This window comes from Athene noctua, chromosome 6 (assembly GCF_965140245.1).
Source record: "Athene noctua chromosome 6, bAthNoc1.hap1.1, whole genome shotgun sequence".
In the NCBI taxonomy this organism is placed as follows: domain Eukaryota; kingdom Metazoa; phylum Chordata; class Aves; order Strigiformes; family Strigidae; genus Athene; species Athene noctua.
The window spans coordinates 17,747,276-17,766,083 of record NC_134042.1 but is presented as its reverse complement, the minus strand read 5'-3'; the positions used below and the strand labels follow the sequence as shown (position 1 = coordinate 17,766,083).

The 18,808-nt window shown below is 35.3% G+C and overlaps 1 protein-coding gene across 1 annotated transcript in view; it reads left to right on the top strand.

The window, feature by feature from the left end:
* Positions 1 to 18,808, top strand: part of RYR3 (ryanodine receptor 3) — a 241,883-nt gene that overhangs the window by 218,013 nt on the left and 5,062 nt on the right. The window contains exons 90-99 of the mRNA XM_074909779.1: positions 2,339 to 2,397; positions 5,001 to 5,169; positions 5,778 to 5,864; positions 7,538 to 7,735; positions 8,364 to 8,494; positions 11,456 to 11,498; positions 12,074 to 12,201; positions 13,139 to 13,199; positions 15,069 to 15,215; positions 17,113 to 17,247. Of these exons, the coding sequence (XP_074765880.1) occupies positions 2,339 to 2,397; positions 5,001 to 5,169; positions 5,778 to 5,864; positions 7,538 to 7,735; positions 8,364 to 8,494; positions 11,456 to 11,498; positions 12,074 to 12,201; positions 13,139 to 13,199; positions 15,069 to 15,215; positions 17,113 to 17,247 (1,158 nt within the window). The remainder of the gene's footprint in view (positions 1 to 2,338; positions 2,398 to 5,000; positions 5,170 to 5,777; positions 5,865 to 7,537; positions 7,736 to 8,363; positions 8,495 to 11,455; positions 11,499 to 12,073; positions 12,202 to 13,138; positions 13,200 to 15,068; positions 15,216 to 17,112; positions 17,248 to 18,808) is intronic.

Sequence of the window (18,808 nt, the reverse complement as noted above, 5' to 3'; positions counted from 1 at the left end):
GATACTTTGAATCATTAATGCAAAGCCAGATATACAGTTTATCCAGCTTTTACTTTTAATATGCTATCTAGTGAATGTTACCAAAATAATGTTTACACTAATTCTATATTACAGAAATTTCTATTCACATTGTGTATATGAACAGCTCAAGTAATCCAGTTAGAGCACTGGATATAACTATTAAGTAGAGCTCAAAGAAGGAAGGACAGTGTAAGAATCAAAAATTCACTTTGGGAAGTTACTGTTTTTCTTAAGCATTTACAAAAAAAAACCCCTCACACAAATGGATAGAAACAGAAATTTGCCTCTATATACTGGAAAAGCAGTTGTGTAGTGATAAGGTTAACATTACCATATAGCCAGAGAAACGACAAAATAACCTATGGAATTATATATGATGAAGATAGTTAGGACATAGTTTTTACTGTGAAGTTCCACAGGAATCTGTGCTGAGAGCCATGCGGGTTCATAAATAAGAAAAGAAGTGAGTAATCAGAGTTTGCTGATAAATCTGTTATACATAGCAGAAAAATCAAGAGCTCACTGCAAAGTTCCCTTGAAATAGCAGAGGAAAATCGGTGAAATTATATATATGGGAGGAAAAGTTATAATTTTACATGTAAAATGTTGGATTTTGAGTTCGTTGTTACTGCTTGGGTATGAAATCTTGGGAATATAATAGAACTGTACAGAAGTATTAGTTCAATGAAAATGTCAATCAACACACATGAAAAAAGCAAGCTGAAATTTTGAATTGTTCAAAAAGGAATACAGAGAGTAAACACCCTGAATATTATTATTCTCCATGAACCCAAAGTATATCTGTGTCTTGAAGACCAGGATCCCCCATTTCAAAAAGAATGTGATAAAACTGAAAAAAGTTCTGCAAGGGTCAAAAAGTTACCAAAATTTGATTTGATATGGAACAAATCTTGTGTATAGAATTAAGTAAAATAAGGCTCTTCAGCCTGTAAAGGAGACAAATGAGAGAGCATATAATAGAGGGATGTAAAGGATGGATAGGGATTTATTAATTCTTCCCCAACCCTACCCCTTAGAAGAACTAGGTGTCATTAAATGATTGCTGAACTGCCTTCCACCAGCTTGGGATCTTAGAGAAAACTGTTTGTGGAAGAGATACACATGCTTCCATCACATGTACTAGATGAGGTTCCTTCCATCATGTGTAGTCAATGAGGTTCCACAGATAAGAGGTGTGATAAGAAAGGCAAGATTGATTTAGTAAATTCTTTTATCAATTCTTTCACTACTTATGTGTGAGAGAGAGGCATCCAGCTGAGTAGTGGGGAATAAGCTTAGATAACTGCATTTATGTATTAACCTGAAACACAGGAGAATCCACCAATAGACAATTGGCGTCTAAGCACTTAGAGGGAATACAGAAGAGGGTAAAGCATTAAGATAGTTAAGATTGTTAAAGTGAATGGTAACAAATTTAGACACTTTAGATTCATTTGTGAATCTAGGACTTCGGAGCCTGCATCTCTTTAACTTCTAGTGAAGCTTAGATACTCAAACTGTATTTGAGTTTAGTTTGGTCTTGCAATGCTGAGCCTAAAGGTGTTTGAAATCCAGGCCCCAGCTTCTTTAGCCATCTGTAAAATAGTATATTGTTTTTTTCCTGATCTTAAGGGAATGTTGTAAGCACATACTTAGATGGTTGTGAGGTGTGCCACTGAAGTTTTAATGAACCATCAACCCGCCTAAAAGAAATAGTTTGAAGAAAGCATCGTATAAGTAGAAGTTATTTAAAAATGTGTCTATTTCCAATGGCATCAGTTGATCTTGACAAAGTAATTGGGTTTTGTAATATCTGATCTTTTCAGATTTTTGATGCTATCATTGTTATCACAGAATATCAGTGATTCCTTGTTTCATATTTGGAATTAGGCAAACCGATGCTCTTTTTCCACATAACCAATCACTTCACTGAGTCTTTGTGAGTGACTTTTGTATTGGGGTATGATCTGGATGTAGTTACTTTCATCCTCAACTGGTAACATAATCTGTCTGATAACCATGTATAATTACTTTAAATTGTTCAGTCAACTGGGCTAGTTACGACATTAACAACACTATACTGAAAAAAGCTGAAGAATATTGGTAACACTATACTGAAAATACTGAAGAATTCTGCAGTTTTCACTTTTAAAATCTAGTCTGAGCTATTTTTAAAAATCTAACACATGAAAAGTGCAAAGTGGTATAAAATACATAGTGTGGTAATTATTTTATTTGTTTCTTAGAAAACAGTAACTAAAGTTAACAAAATTTTATTTGAATGGCTTCATTTTGACAATTAAAATACTTTTTGCAGATATCTGAAATTGCAAAAGAAGCTGAAACAGAAAGAAAGGCAGAAGCTGAGAAGGCTGAGTAAGTTGTTTTTGCACAGCTCCTGTTTAATTCCTTGATACTTCCTAATGCTAGGTAATTTGGCCAGGAAGAATCCAAGCACTGCTCAGTATTCAGAGCACGCTATGTACACTTTGTCTCATCAGTATTTTGAGAAGCAGCACAGTCCCCAAGAGGTGGCAGACCATCTCAGTAGGCAACAAAATGGCAATGTGATTTTTGTGGCCCTTGACGATTCTGCATATATAAATCTGTGGCCACTGTCTTTTTAAAAATTCCCATAACTACCTTTAAAAATGAGCATCAGGCTTGAAAAAAACCTCTGCCTCTTGTCATTACTGCTATTTACACTTTCCCTGCTACCCACTATAATTTTCAGACAACAGTAGTTGATCATTGAAACACAAGATTTGACTAACCCAATAATTTTCATTATTGCTCTTTTATCTGTTCTCAAGTTGTAAACTTGAGAGCTGATACATTCCTTTGTCCAGTCATCCTACATATGGCAGCCATATAAACAACACTTAAAATGCTTACCTAGTTTTAGCAGCATCCTACTTTTAAGGGGCATGCTGTCTTTCTGGACCTGTAGCCACATTGTAGGCTTGCAGTCTGATGAGCACCATTAGAATACTTGCAGACACATGCAAAAGATCTCATAGAGATTCTTACATATTCAAAACTATACCTGATTTTTTTTTTCTTTGTTTTCTATGTTGTTTCATGTTTAAAATGCTTCATTCAGTGTCATTTATCTTTCTCCTCTTACCTGCTGAAGTTAAATCCTTTAAGTGTGCCATTGGGGTCAATATTTTAGGACCAAATACATTTTGTATAGCTTGTATGAAAAGTATCCTTTTTTTTTTTTTTTTTTTTTTTTTTTCTCTGTGTGTGTGCATATATATATTTGTTGTGTATATGTATGCATACATGTGTATGTGCATATATGTATGTCATACATGGACAAAAATGTGGACACATATGTATGCTTACATATGCATGCATTTAAATGGGGTTTTTTGTGTTTTTTTTTTTCTGTTACTTCATTAAAGTATGCCATTAACACTATCTACGATAATTCAGTATATTTCCATTTCCTATTTATTACCTTTCAGGATGTGTCTAACATACTTCTTCACTTTCAAAGTTCCCTTCTTGCATTTTATTGTACCAGAACTGTTTTGATATGATTTGTCTCTCTCTTCAATCCCTGCACGGATGTTAAACATATGATTGTCATTGTTCAGAGCACTTCCAGTAATTAACAAGTGACTTACACTCTTCTATGGGGTTTTTTGGTACTGTGTATCCAAAGAACCTGTTGATGAGTGTTACTCAGTGTAAGAATCTAACTTCAAAATAAGCAGTTTCAGAAACTATTTTATCTAGACCATATTACAATGTACTATTTAGTTGGTTAATATTTAGACTGATCAAATGACCCTTATTAAAAATTTTGTTACATTATATCACTGCTGGACCTTTGTTGACTGATTTTGATCTCCTGATTTAGACACTAGTAGCACATTCAACAGTGCTTCCTTCAGTGAAGCAATTTATAAATATCTCGGAATTTGCCCAAATTCTCCTGTGCAACTCATTTTCTTAATAGGCTTTTTCACCTCCTCTTTTCCATAAGCATGATCTCTTTCTATCTCTGTTATTTTATTTGACTTACTTTTCCTGTTCCCTGTTGTCCTCTCTTGTCTGACATGATTAATTCTCTCAAGTATTTTCGCAATTTATTCAAATTGCATTCAGCTTACAAATTTGAGTTTAAATGGCTTACATTTCTGAGGCCACAACAGGGACTTTTTTGGTAGAAGATAAACACATTCACAGACACCCATCATATGATTCCCACTGCAGCAGTGCTGTGATAAAGTGAACCACGTACGGCATTTTGCAATCCTCATGCCTTAAACTTTCAACCACCTCGATGCCTCAACAGTCTTTTTACATATATGCAAATTCAGCTTTTTTTTAGTTTAGTAATTGAATTCCCCTATTACTACATCCAGTCTTTATACTTAATTTTCATAAAGGCATTTCAGTGGTGCAGAGGGAATGATTGTCGTCATCTACATTCTTTGTAAGGTGCAACCCTCTGAAGCCAACTTCCTTGTTACTACTCATTCACCTCTGTAACAGCAGTGATGGTCTTGACTGAAATTAATTCATTTCATGATACTGTGATTCAGTTATAATACTGTGTACCAAATCCCAAAAGCTTTATTTCTCTTCTTCAGCCTCAGGCTCAAGAAAGTACATGTGAACTCTTACAAGTTTTATGTTGCTTGTATTGAGCATATATGTACATTGCTGGTTTTGGCAAACATCCACTGCACACATGGCACAGTAACTTCTGCCTGATTTTTGGCTTCTGACCCTTTTAATCTCCCCTCAACAACTCTATTCTTGCATATTGTTTGAAGGAAGGTCACTTTTTTTTGCTCTGGGTTTACCGTCTACCTCAAGTCTTTTACTTACAATCATTTTTCTCCCAGTGTCAAAATTAATTTTCAAAGCCAAACTTTGCGAATTAGAATCCCTTCTAAACGAATGCATTTACAATACAGAAGTTTGGGTAGGTATTTTTGTTTAGACAATGTTTTTTCTAGCATGGAAGATGGTGAGAAACAAGATAAAGCAAAGGAAGTACAATCTGAGCAGCTAGAAGAGGGAAAAATGAAGAAAAAGAAGCGAAGGCATGGACAAAAAATTGAGAAACCAGAGGCTGTTATGGCTAACTTCTTCAAAGCTTTGGAAATTTATCAAACAAAAATGCTTGTAAGTTTTTCTTAAATTATTTAATAATTGAATTTTTTATTTCTGTAATACAGAACACTTGTGTGATATTGAAGGGAGAAATATCATCATAAAAGGAACATTGACATGAGTTTTCAAATGACTGGCTGTATTCAGTCTTTTGTGATTTTTGTAATACTTCACAGAGTTACATGAATAGAGTGTTTGTGTGTGTAATTTCTCCTATCTTGGTCTAACAGGACAGCTTCACTTCTAGAGCTCCCTGTTAGGAGCTCCCTATTTTCCATAATCTAACTTCTAGAATCTCTAATTCTATTTTCTATAAGATTTTTCTTTGTTTTTAAAAACATCGAATTATAAACGCTATGAAACCGTCTCAAGTAGTTTATTCCAGTTTTCTAGCATTTCTTTTCCAGATTTCTTTCTAGCAAGTTTTCCTTAATATTCTAGATCAGTCTTCCCTGTTGAGCCCTTCTTACCATGAAATGGGAGAATAGGCTGCCAAGAAATGCCCTTGCTCATTATAACTGGTGTATGAAGTCAACACAGTTGTTTTCTTAGAAACCTTGCTGCCTACTATTCTTATCTTGATATTAGCTACAAGCCACCTTTTTTTTTTTTTGTTTCAGCACTACTTGGCAAGAAATTTTTATAACTTAAGGTTTCTTGCACTATTTGTTGCATTTGCCATCAACTTTATTCTTCTATTTTACAAGGTAAGATTATGTATTGCTCTTTAAATGTTTTTTTTGTTACTTTCAGAGGAATATTTAATGATGGTTTCAAGGCTTGTTTAATAAAGCCATTATTACAGGTGCTTCTAACATGAACTAAAGCAATTAGATATAAAGTCATTATAACAATATTTTAAATTTTGTTACTAAAATTTGTGAGTTTAAGCCTATTCTGGTTTTGTTTTCATCAGGCTGAATGAGAACAGATTTCTTTCATCCTTTATAGCTGAGCTTGTGTTTCTAGGCATTTTTTAATTTACTCACATAACTCTGTTATTGTTTGGATTGTTAATCTTATCACGGAAAATTTGAAATCCAACTAATTTAAACGTCAAAACTGTTCATTTTTTTTCTCTCATGTTTTAAAGATACTTCAGTTCACCTGATTATTCTTCATTATTATATTTCTGCTTTATCTGAAGAACCCTACTGACTACATTAATTTTTGACTGGGAAATCATTTATACATAATTTCAGAATCAGATTAATGTCTCAATTTCACTACATGAGCTCATAAATTTTAGTTATACTTGATTTGCTTGTAATTTTTTTTCATGCCTTTCAGGGCTGAGGTTTGGCATGTTGGGGCAAGTTCTTGCTTTATTTAATGTCTTTTTTCATATTTTGTAATGAATTTAGTAATCTCTAATGAACATAAAATGTATAATTTTTTCCTATTCTATGTTTTCATGTGAGAGAATAATTCAGTTTTTGTATTTATTTGCTCCATTTTCTTTGTTATTATTGCCAATACAGTTGTTAGTGACTGTTGTGAAGATATTTCTATACTGGGATTGGGACTTTGACTGGTATGAGCAGGCAGAAGAAATATAAAGCAAAAGAAGCCTTTTCATAGTGGGCTACAGTGCTTTTTTTATATCACTGCTGACGTTATACATCCATACTTTAAATGTAATCTTAGGGTTTTACCTGAATCTACTGAGTGGTTTCAGATTCTGGTGTATAACTCAATGACACAAAGTAGAACATCTTCAGCAGCCTTCACTAATTTTATTCCTGAATCTTGACAGCTTCTATCCAGGAAAACTCCAATCCATAAAAGCCTCAGGTTTTTTTCTCCTTTCCATACAGATTTGTAAGAAAAGTCCTCCTTTACCTTTATCCTGGAATCTGGCCCTTTTGACTTTCCCCTTTTCGATACAGGGTGGAAGTTATGGCTTGGCATATTTACAAAATACTGTATTAAGCTCTAAACTAAGTCATGAAATATAAATATATGAACAATGTACAAGTTGATAACATGAGAACTTTTTTTTTTCCTAGACTCTAGTATTATCAGGAACAACGTAGATTACAAAACAAACCCTAAATTCAGTCATGTTAGATAACCCTGTCATTGCTTGGTTCTTCCATTTTTGCATGACTTTTTCATTGTTTGTTTTGGTTTTGCTATGGCACTGTTAAAGGAGAGACTTGTAAACAGTTGTATGCCTGTTCTTCTTTTTCTAGATTCCCTTTTCAGTGACATGAGATGATATGGAGGGTTCTGCTGTGAAAATGAAGGGCATTATTGTTCAAAGTTAATGCTCTATCATCTTCCCATGAGCAGGCTTTGCAAACATCATTTGTCATTTTAGTAAAGGAAAAGCATTTAAGTTTGTTCTGTGTTTTCAATGTTCCTGAATTTCTGTCAGGTGACAGAAGAGCCACTTGATGAAGTAGAGGAAGATTCTAATCTCTGGAACTCTTTTGATGACGAGGAAGAGGAGGAGGGCGTGGTGTTTTTTGTTTTAGAAGAAAGTACAGGTTACATGGCACCTGCTCTCAGAGCACTGGCAGTTATTCATACTATCATCTCCTTTGTCTGTGTGATTGGATACTACTGCTTAAAGGCAAGTTCTGAACCTTATTATTAATCTATTATTTGTTAAAGAACATTAACTATGTCCTAAAGTGATTTTTGCAGCCAATACTGGAATACCTATTTGTACCTAACTGTTACAAACTCTCACTGTTCAATAGGTAGATGTTTTCCTCATGTCTGGAGCATTTCCTCTGCTTGGTCTGGCAGAGATGGAGTCAACTTTCTTCATAGCAGTGTGTTTTGGATTTGCAGTTAAAACAGTGGTGGTAACACATCCACCTTTTGGTTATCACTGAACAGTGCATGCACAGTGTGAAGGCTTTCTCTTTGCTTCACTCTCTCTGTGCATCCCCCAGTGGGTATGTTGGGAGGGGGCATAGCTTGGATGGGTGACCTGAACAGACAGAGAGATATTCCATGCCATGTAATGTTGTGCTCAGCAGTAAAAATGGGGCGTGGTGGTGAGTGAGCTTGACTTTCAAGGTGGCCATTGCTCAGCGACTGGATAGGCATTGGTCTGCTTGTGGGAGGTGGGAGGTGCTAGTGTGATAAGTGGTCATGTAGCATTATAAACAGTACTTAATGATGTAGGTAGATAGCATGGTTTCTAAAAGTATGTAAACCGTGACAAAGATGTCCACTGTCATTTTTCATAGGTCCCTCTGGTTGTATTCAAGAGAGAAAAGGAGATCGCTAGAAAGCTGGAATTTGACGGTTTATACATAACTGAACAGCCATCTGAAGATGATATTAAAGGACAGTGGGATCGCCTGGTTATAAATACTCCGTATGTAAAATTAAATGGTTATATGTAAACTGTTTATAAATATTATAGCTCATTAAGTTACTGATCTAGAATCTTTCCTGTCCACCTGCCACCTAGTTCATCTAAAAGAAAGGCATTTTTCACCTTATATTGGATGTTACAGTAGTAAATTCTAATGTGAAATGCTGTATTATCATTTTTTTAATGAATACTATCATAACATGTATATTCCACCTCCTTTTCATTTTTCTAGGGTTTGCAACGATTGTGCATCTTACCTTACAAACTCTAAGACATTTCACATATTTGTCAATATTGAGAAAGTTTAAAAAAGATAACTTCCATCCTTATCAGTGACTTAATTCCATATTCATATTGTATAGCAGTGCTCTCCTGCCTTTCTTTCCCACTTCTTGATAACAAAATTTGTATATGACAGGAGAAGTAAATCTAGAATAGCAATCCCAGAATTTGAGTAGGTCTGACAGGCATTACTGTTGGGTTGTGTGCATTAGCAAATACTGTAGTAGTCATACACTGATTCTAGGAGACTCACCTGCTGTTCTGTGAGTGAATGATACAAATGTAGGCAAGAAAAAGAAAAATATCATCAAGCTGCAGCAGTCTGTAGGAGTGACACAGAGAAATATAGCAAGTCAACTCTCTTCTCTTGGAACAATGCCTTGTCTACAGGCTATTTTTCAGAATTTACTCTTTCAAAACGACTAGAATCATCTCTTGGTACTAGTATACCTAGGCTTAGGTTCCTGTCTTTCCCTAATAGTATCATAATTGAAGGACAGTAACAGAAAGCTGAAAAGGAGCAAAGTTATTTGCAAGTCACAAAGTAGTTGTGGCTAGTGTGTGCAGGCGTAAGTATTTGATAAGAACAAACCAGCAAAAATAATCAATTAAGTGCATCAGAGTGACAATATGCTGCCAAATAGCCAAAATATCTATCTTCTCAGTCATACTCAATTTTTGTACATTATAAATAGTGGCCTTAGTACTTTCATTAAAATTAGAATGTCTAAAATATCAGTTCTTGAATGCTTTGTTTTCCTACACCTGAATTTTAAGAATTTTCCTTAATTCAGTTAGAAACACAGACTAACATGTGTTACTGAAGTTACAATAAAAGGTAACTGGGAAACTGGAGAGCTTGCTTAATTTTCAACCTGTTTCTTTCACTAGTGAAGCTATCTAGACATCCAGTAAGTTTATCCTTGGCAAAAACAAGCATGAATTAATGAGATATGTTGTCAGCTTATCCCAAACAACACGCTGTACAGCCTGTTCTCAGAATGCTGCACTATCTATTGAAGTTGAATAAAAGAGTAAGGCTAATTTAAGAAGACTAATCTTTCCCTCTGATGTGAACTGACTCTTGAGGTTTAGTGCAGGTGTATTGTACCATCAGGATAACCACTGCTGGAGGGTAACCAGTACTTTGTATATACTGAAATGTGCTTTCTATAAGTGAAAATAAAGTAATTAAAAAGGGAATAGAGGTACACCGATAAATGTAGCACCATTAAATGTTTGTGGTAAAAGAGATAGTCACAAGCCGGCTGCATTAGAGACACAGTTTGCTTAAAATTCTGAGAAATCAAGGAAAGAAATAATATAGACCATTGAACCAGAATATACAGTCTGAGTCACTGGAACCATCTGACTTTATCTGCATTAATTTCATTCAGAACTTCAGTTCAGAAAAATAAAAAATCAAGTACTTAGTAGCTGTTGGGAAGTTTGCCTCACATCCCAGCAGACCAGTGTTCTGGAATCTCATTCTCTTGATGTTAACACTTGCTTTTTATTACCAACGCTGTCCTTTAGTTTAAGGACTTATTTTTCGTTTTACCTTCTTGCATATTGGCTCAACTCAATGTTGAAACCAGGAAATGGGGAGAGAAAACCCTTAAATTTTGCAGTGTTTCCTACTAATTGGCATTCTTCAAAATGGACATAATCTAGAGTAAGACCATCAGAATGAGGAATTCTTGGGCACTGTTATTTGTAAAACCATTCAAGAACAGTATTTTTTATGACCAAACTGAAGATCAGGGAAACAACACTGATAAGAGAGAACACTTTTCTTGCAGGTCAAAGCTGATGTATTTCCTAGTGTCTGTTGTAAAGATCTCTCCTGGATAAATCTGGCTGCTCATTACTCTCAAAAATAGCAGGGAATTTTCAATAAAAGATACCCTGACATCTCCTCAATACTTAAGATTTACTGCTTTATTTCCTTCTCTTTGGTGTACACAATAGCTTTTCTTTTAATTACCGGTGTGGGCATGGCTGCTCACAGGCAGACGATGCAAAATACTCTTTAGCTGAACTGTCTTGCAGCTTTAGAACTATGTTTTTTATCTTGTCTTGCTTTGGGACATCAGATCCAGTAACAATATAATGCACCTGAGAACAAGATTACCACTAACTCCTGTTTCTGCCAAATGATCTTCGCTGTTTTCTAGGGTTTTTAAAATATTTTTTTAATTTTAATTTTATGTTGACAAACAGTCCACTGGTTCCCAAGTGTTCAGTATCTATTTGAAATGTAATCCAGTGAACTTAAAAATTATTTCTGTTACAAGACTTTATTCTCCTCTGAAAATCACTGTCCATATTGCTTGTATGGCTAGGAGCAATAAAGTATTTAGGAGATGAATGATATTATAGTGACTACCCTGCTATTATTGAGTTGTGAGGCTCATTAGTTGATAATATTTAGCCTGCTCTTCTTTTGTAACCAATCATATTTATGGATGTGGAACAGTGTGTGGGGAAGATGATGTTGCAGCGAATGATGATTAGTAATAGCTGCTGTCCACATGAAAAGAAATTGTTCTCATAATTCAAAGTGCAGTGTGTGAGTGAATGCAGTTGTACCAGAATCTGCAGTGATTTTTTTTGGCTGTTTTTTTCTTTTCTCTAACAAGTTAAATAACTTGAAATATCTTTGCCTTATCTATGTAGGTCCTTTCCTAACAATTACTGGGACAAATTTGTAAAACGGAAGGTAGGCTTTTTATATTTCTATTATGTTAGTCATGGCAATAATCAATTATTCAGTTAATTCAGATATCTCTGTGTAATACACTTCTGTACACATAAATATACAAATAATTGAAAACTGAAATTTGTTTCATGGAAGTCATTGTTGTGGTAAATGTCTCAGTGAACAGACAGCTGCAGCGTAGGTGGGAGGAGGGAGGAAGACAGAAGGCTGTGGTTTCCTTCCTAGACTCAGGCATTTGAAATAACTTTCTGCTGTCAATCAGCCACACAGGTCTAATTTACAGTCATTGTCATCTTTAGGATACAAAGCCCACTCATCCCCCTAAAAAAAGAAAAACATGCCAGCTTAAATGACAGCAAATTATAGATAAGCTTTCAGATAATAGCCTTTAATGCTTCCATTTTTCTTCTTTATGCTCCTACTGCCTGGCTTCCTGGGAGTTCTGACTGTTCTAGTAGAGTTAATTGTGAAAGACTTTTTTTTTTTTTTTAATTTCTGACAACTACTGGCTTAAAGTAGGGTGAATGTCACCGAGGTCTTTCTCTGAGCAAAAGCTCATGTTCTTCTATTTTTAGGTTATTAACAAGTACGGAGACTTATATGGAGCGGAGCGCATAGCAGAACTTTTGGGTTTGGACAAAAGTGCCCTTGATTTTAGTCCGGTGGAAGAGAGCGAACCAGAAGAGGCATCTCTTGTATCATGGTATGACTTCTGAACTTCACAGACAAATTATGTGTTGGCATAACTTCATCGTGAAAAATAAAAACTGATTTTATATTGAAACAGTAGTGATGTTTTCCTCGACATGAAAAATTCAAATGGAGAAATCTTCTTGGTGTGGAAGTAAAATAAAAAAGTTTTTTATTTGTTCTAAAACATACTTACACTTGTGTTATAAAAGTAAGAAAAAAAATCACACAAGTTGATGCTGACTGATAGAGTTGGGCAATCTTTTATTTTAAACGATAATCACTGCAGCACTGAAAATTTCTTCAGGTGTTAGAACAGAGTTAGTTTATAAACCAAAGGACAGAAAAAGTATTGATAACAAATATTTAGATGCCAGCTATCTAAAAAAAAATTCAGAGATGTTTTCCTGACTTTATCTACCAGTGAAGATGGGAGTTTGAAAGTATCCAAGTCCCAATTGATTTAGGTTCCTACAAGAGTTCAGCTTCCTTGATACTTAAGGCACACAAGAAGAAGGATTTCTGTGCGTGTGTCATCTAATGGCTAATAAAATATTTAGAATCTTTCAGAAGGCATTAACTTTTCTTTTGGTAATTTTGGCAACGTTTAACACTAGACAGAACACACATCTTCTGAATGAAAGCAAGTCGGGTTCCACATTTCGCTACTTCTAACACACATTTTAGTTTTTGTAAGTCTGGAATATAGCAGCATCTCTCCCACTTAAATTGTCCCACCAGTTTCAATGGTTTAGAAACTGTGTACAGATGCTCAGAGTTAATGAATACTCTGAAAAATGAAGTATCTACATTACTCAAAAAATAGGTAATGTACATCACCACCTTCAGCAAGCAAAGGTGAAGTGCCAAACCTAGTTTGTTATTTATACTTAGAGAATTCAATACTTAGTTTTGGCATTGATGCATTTCAAAACTTTTGTATTTCCTAGGTTAAGCTCCATTGATACGAAGTACCACATCTGGAAGCTCGGAGTTGTTTTCACTGATAATGTGAGTATGTTAGGCTAGAATAATGTGCTTTGATTTACTCTAAACATGATTGCATGTTTCGTACCATCTGCTTTTATTTTAAACAAATTTACACAAATGATATTGCATTACAGAGCTGTTTTAAAATAGTTTTTCCTGTCTTATGTTGTAGCAAATTGCTTTAATTTATCTTAGAATTTTCATTTTGATTTTAAAGGGCAATATGCACCTCCCCATCACTAATACATCACTAATACAATGTCAGCATTCTGGAAGTTAATGGTGCATTAATTTAATTTTGTAGAAAACAATCTAGCAACCAAAGGTGTCTTTTTTAAAACCAAGCACAGTCTACAGAGAATGATCCTTTTTTATCCTCGAATCATCTGTTTGACATGGTTGGTTAATTCTTTTCTTTCATACCTTCTCCTTTGAAAGGACTACAGTGATACTAAAATTCCTTTCTTTGTGAACCCTCTTTTTGCATTCTCTTGAGCATTCCCAGACAAACAAGAAGGCCAAGGTGAATCAAGTGATGATGTATAAATTCATTGTGCACTAAAAGCATACTGAGACACTGTTCTTCAATAAAAGCTTTCACGTCAAAGTGGCTTCAGGTTCACTGCTTGTTAAGCTGCATTATGTGCCTTAGGTTTTCTGGCTGTCCTGGTTGACGTGGTCTGAGACTTAAACAGAATAAAGTGTCTCAAGAGTAATAGAGTGTATTTTGTCTCCTCCAGAATCAGTATTAAAGTTTAAAGTACTGTGTAACAAACTCCCCAAATAAAACAGTTTTAAGGTAGGACTGTCATGTCCGGCTCAAACGAGGGAGAGAATTGACTTAGATTCGTAAATCCCCAACAGAGTGGACAACAGTGAGACAACAGTCTCAAAGTCCAGACATTTATTAATTTCCCACAATGTACTAATTGGCTACACGATAGTTGACTAAGTACATAGTGAATTACAGCAAGTGATATAGTATGCCTTGTGTTACTTAAATTATATTAAGGAAAAAAAAAAAAAAAAAAAAGGAGGGAGAGGGAGAAATAGAGACCACTGGTCCAGGTTCCTGCATTGGTTCCATCAAGAGTTTGTTGGGGATGCATCCATCTTTTCTTTTTACTCCCTGCCCACCCTCAATTTATGCACATTTTCCTTGGGTCCATCCCCTAGGTCATACACATATGTACATATCCCATGTATGGGGAGGGGTAAGGTGCTTCATGGGATGATGTAATTAGCACAATCTTCTTAATCTTTATTAGCATATTCGGGGGTGTCAACTTTAATATGCATTTCACGGATAATGAAGCAAAGGTCATTCACCAGACAGATGGTGTCTTGAAACTTTACAAGGTGCCCCAGAGCAGAACCGTCCTGCCTTCACAGGGCTCCAGCTGCTCCTGTGCTGTCCAGGCAGCCTTATCAGCTCCAAACTCCACACCCAGTGACTATCATTTTGTTACTTGCGAGTGTTTGAGACATTCCTTGGCTTGGAGGGCCTCTTCTCCCCCACATCCCTTATCACTTCCTCAGGCTGTTCTTCTCAGGCCCTGTTTCTCCCAGGCCCTGATTTGTAACTCACGAGTCCTCTCTCACAAGGCGATTTTGATGTTAATAACATATATGCTGAAGACTGCATTTAAATAGGTAAAGATAGAGCTCTCATTAGCAAAACTAAGCAATAAACACTCCTTAAGTGAACAGTGGAGATGATAAGAGACAGCATAAGACAGTCTTTTTGAAGGTGTGAAATAAAAGGTATTACATTCAGACTGTGATTCAAATCAGATCATGATAGTATTACTTTATTGTGTAACTTGAGTGACTAAAAGAAATGCAGATTAGCACCTGCTAACATTCTGCCACTTTTCACTTTCTCTGCAGTCGTTTTTATACTTGGCTTGGTATACAACCATGTCTATCCTTGGGCACTACAACAACTTCTTCTTTGCTGCTCATCTGCTGGATATTGCTATGGGTTTCAAGACACTGCGAACCATCTTGTCTTCAGTCACGCACAATGGCAAACAGGTTAGTGCTATGTGCAAAGGTTTGAAAATGAATGCATTCTGTAACAGTATCGGAAAAAAATATTATGGTACCTAGGAAATACTGGAAAGCAATCCATTTTGATCTTAACTAGATTGAAGAATAGATCCCATTGTGTTTTCTGCAGCACATTTAATACGTGTTAAATCCTGTGAAATTGTAATAATCTATACCCAGAGAATGCTGATAGCTACATTTTTGTACACAATAGAAAAACGCATCATTTTAGAAGAATACAAGAATATGAATTACAACCTAACCAGCTCCCTCTCTGTGTTCAGTGATGAACTGATTGGTGATAACTAATAAGAATTCACAATCTCTCCTTAGCTACAGCAGTAATAATGACCTGGGAGCTGAGATTTCAATACTTAGCTCGTAAGAGTGTGCTTACAGGTATGGGCATTCTGCATTGTGGGATATATTTATGTGTAACTTTTTCATGCAAAAATCAGATTAATAAAATCTACTTCCAAAACTTTTTGTTGAAACTTATGCAGGGAATCATTCTCTGATCTCTAAAGGCTCTGTGTTCATAGCTAGCATACCAACTAAAACAAGCTTTTTAACTTACATTTAAGAAATCTAACAGAACTTCCCCAAAATTTAATTTCAAACATACACATTCCATTCCTTCTCAAATGCAGTAATATTATTCTAAGCCCACTCTTATGCCCTGTTAGACTTGTCACAATGTTTTGAACTGTATAACATTCTGGAAGAGGCATAAGACTATCCCCTTATCTTAACTCTGTTATATCCTTTGTGTTTGCTTAATCCCTTCTTTCATCTTTCAATTAACCAATGGAAGTTTCTTCCCTTATCAGCAAAGGAAGTTTCTGAAATAGTACATATGAGAACAAATGAAACCTGTTTTTACCCCCTTCATTTTCCTCCAAGATGACCCAAGTTATATTACTTTTAATGTAATGACTGATACATTTTCTTTATGAGATTTTTCTACGTGTAATACTCAAAACTGAGCATAATTGACAAAACTATTTCAACCACAGCTTTGAGTATACATTCTTAACAAGTAAAGATTAGTTTTTCTAATCCTGTTGCTTTTCTTGCTAGTAGATATGAACACTGAAAGACACCTGCAGATTTTCAATTGAAATGTTCACTTTGGGAGCCTACTTACAGATCTGCAGAAAGCGATAAGCTGACAATCAGCTCGTTCAATACTCTTACATTTAGGAGCAACACCAATTGTTGCACTTTTAAAAATATGAGGCCTTCAGTAACTTCTCTCCAGAGCTGCACTTTCTAATGCCAACTCCAACAAACAATATAATCTAGTGTCATTAAGTGCTAAACTTTTTCACCTAAGCATTTTATTTGCTTAAAAGCAAAACCTGGAAATTAATTGCTCTTTGGTTCTCTTGAAAATTTTCTTTCTATCCACTTTATCCAATGGCTTTGCTAACCAGCTTTGGAACAGAAAATAGAAAATAAGACATAATAAGTCCCAGTTGAAATTATTCATCATATTAACTAAAGGGGTTTATTTTTTATCATTTAATTTTCACTGTATATCCAGTTTTTCAAGTTACTAGAATTTAATTAAATAGTGGAAACATTGCTTCAGTGATATATAGTTTGTATGCATATAGCTCAGAAAGATGGAAACAACTTCAGTTTCTTGGTACTGTTTTTCCCTTTGATTCTCATATGAGAGCAGGGTAAAGAACACCTCTACACTGATCTAAGCAACAGGGAGACCTCAAAGCTATCATAACTGCCATCTTTAGTTTCCTTATTGGGAAAGGTACAATAGGATACATTTTTGAATACTTAAGGCAATACACTGAGCTAGCATATCTCTTCTGACAGAATGAAATTGAAACCTCCTTTCATGTCATGTCTCCATACACAGCTTGTGCTTACTGTAGGACTCCTCGCTGTAGTAGTGTATCTTTACACTGTTGTGGCGTTCAACTTCTTCCGCAAATTCTACAACAAAAGTGAAGATGAAGATGAACCAGACATGAAGTGTGATGACATGATGACGGTAACTAAAACATCACTAGCATGCTTCAAATTTCATCCTGAATTTTAAAATGAATACTTAAAGAGAAAATTATAAGTTAGGAGGGATGTTTTTGTTGTTAAATCCATGGGTCTCTTCTTGTTGTTTTGAAAATCTAAATGGTCTTCAATTTCCCTCTGCATTCTCCAGTGGCCTAAACTCAATGGTAGATAGATGACACTCACCAGTATGGGAAGCTACTCTGGATTTTCCCCCTAAATACTGTAGTATATGATTTGCTGCAATGCATTTACACGTGAAGATGGCAAACCCTTAAAGTATGACAATAATGAAATTTTATGACAAACTGGTCAGCCCTGCCAAAACAAGCTGTGTTGTTGCAGCACAAATAAACCCAATTTGTTCCCAATGTTTGGAAGTGTGCAAGCTATTCCTATACTTATTTAGGATATATGAAGTATGTGACGTTATTAGCACTACTTATAAAAGCCTGCTCCAAACTGCTTACAATTAGTAGTCATGAAGTAAGAAGTCAAAGGTGAGTAAAGAAGGAGGAAATTAAAACTTATTATGAGTGATCATCTAATGTTACTAATTTCCCTTCTGGTTTCCACTTGTTGCCACATGATGTCATTTACGTCATATTAAAAGATGCTCTACACACACGATGGTAGGAAGAGGATTTGATTTTCTTACTGTATACAGAAAACAGTGCAAATTCAGGTACTAAAAATGTAACAGTCTTGAGTTTGTGGCCAGCTCATTTCTTCCATGGAATAGTCATTCTATGTCCTGTGTTATATGCCAAAGATAGAATAAAATACCTCAGAACAGAATCATCTTCCTTATTCTTGACCTTTCTTTCAAACACTCAGTGCAAGTCAGATGTCAAATGATAGAAATTATGAAACTGCCCAAGCAGTATTATTTAACTGGTCCCTCTGCAAGCTGGATACAGTGGTCTGGTCATAAAATAGATGTAGGAGTAATTGGAATAATGAAACTATATTACATATTAAACCACTCTACCAAGTTAGGTAAATCAATTCCAAGTTACATTTTTAAGTATGATTAAACTAGTACCAGCATCTTACATCAACAGTAAAGTTGCATTATAAAAATGGATGTATTGTTCTGTTTAGTGTTTGCTTATGAAAGACCAGATTTGTCAGGTTTTGTGCTGATTATTTAACACCAACATTGCTGCCTGTGACTTCAGAACAGGGACTGGGCTAAGAGACTTCCCTTGGTTTAACCCACATTGTGTGGCTGAAGGTGGTTTACAAGATTTGGTAGCCAGTTCATACAGGAACATCAGTAGTATATTGCTTCAGCAGAAGATTCCTTAAAAGATTTTTCCATGAAGACTTATATGTTCAAAAATATGACACACAGCAACATTTTTGAAAAATCATTTCTTCCGCACCGACCTGAACACAGGCTATGTTTCCCATATCGTAAAAAATTTACAATACGCTAAACCAGACATCTAGTATTGCAAAATGATATTATCCAGAAACCACCTAAACACAGATAGATCTACCTGTTGTGAATATGTTACTATTTATTTTATGGCAATATT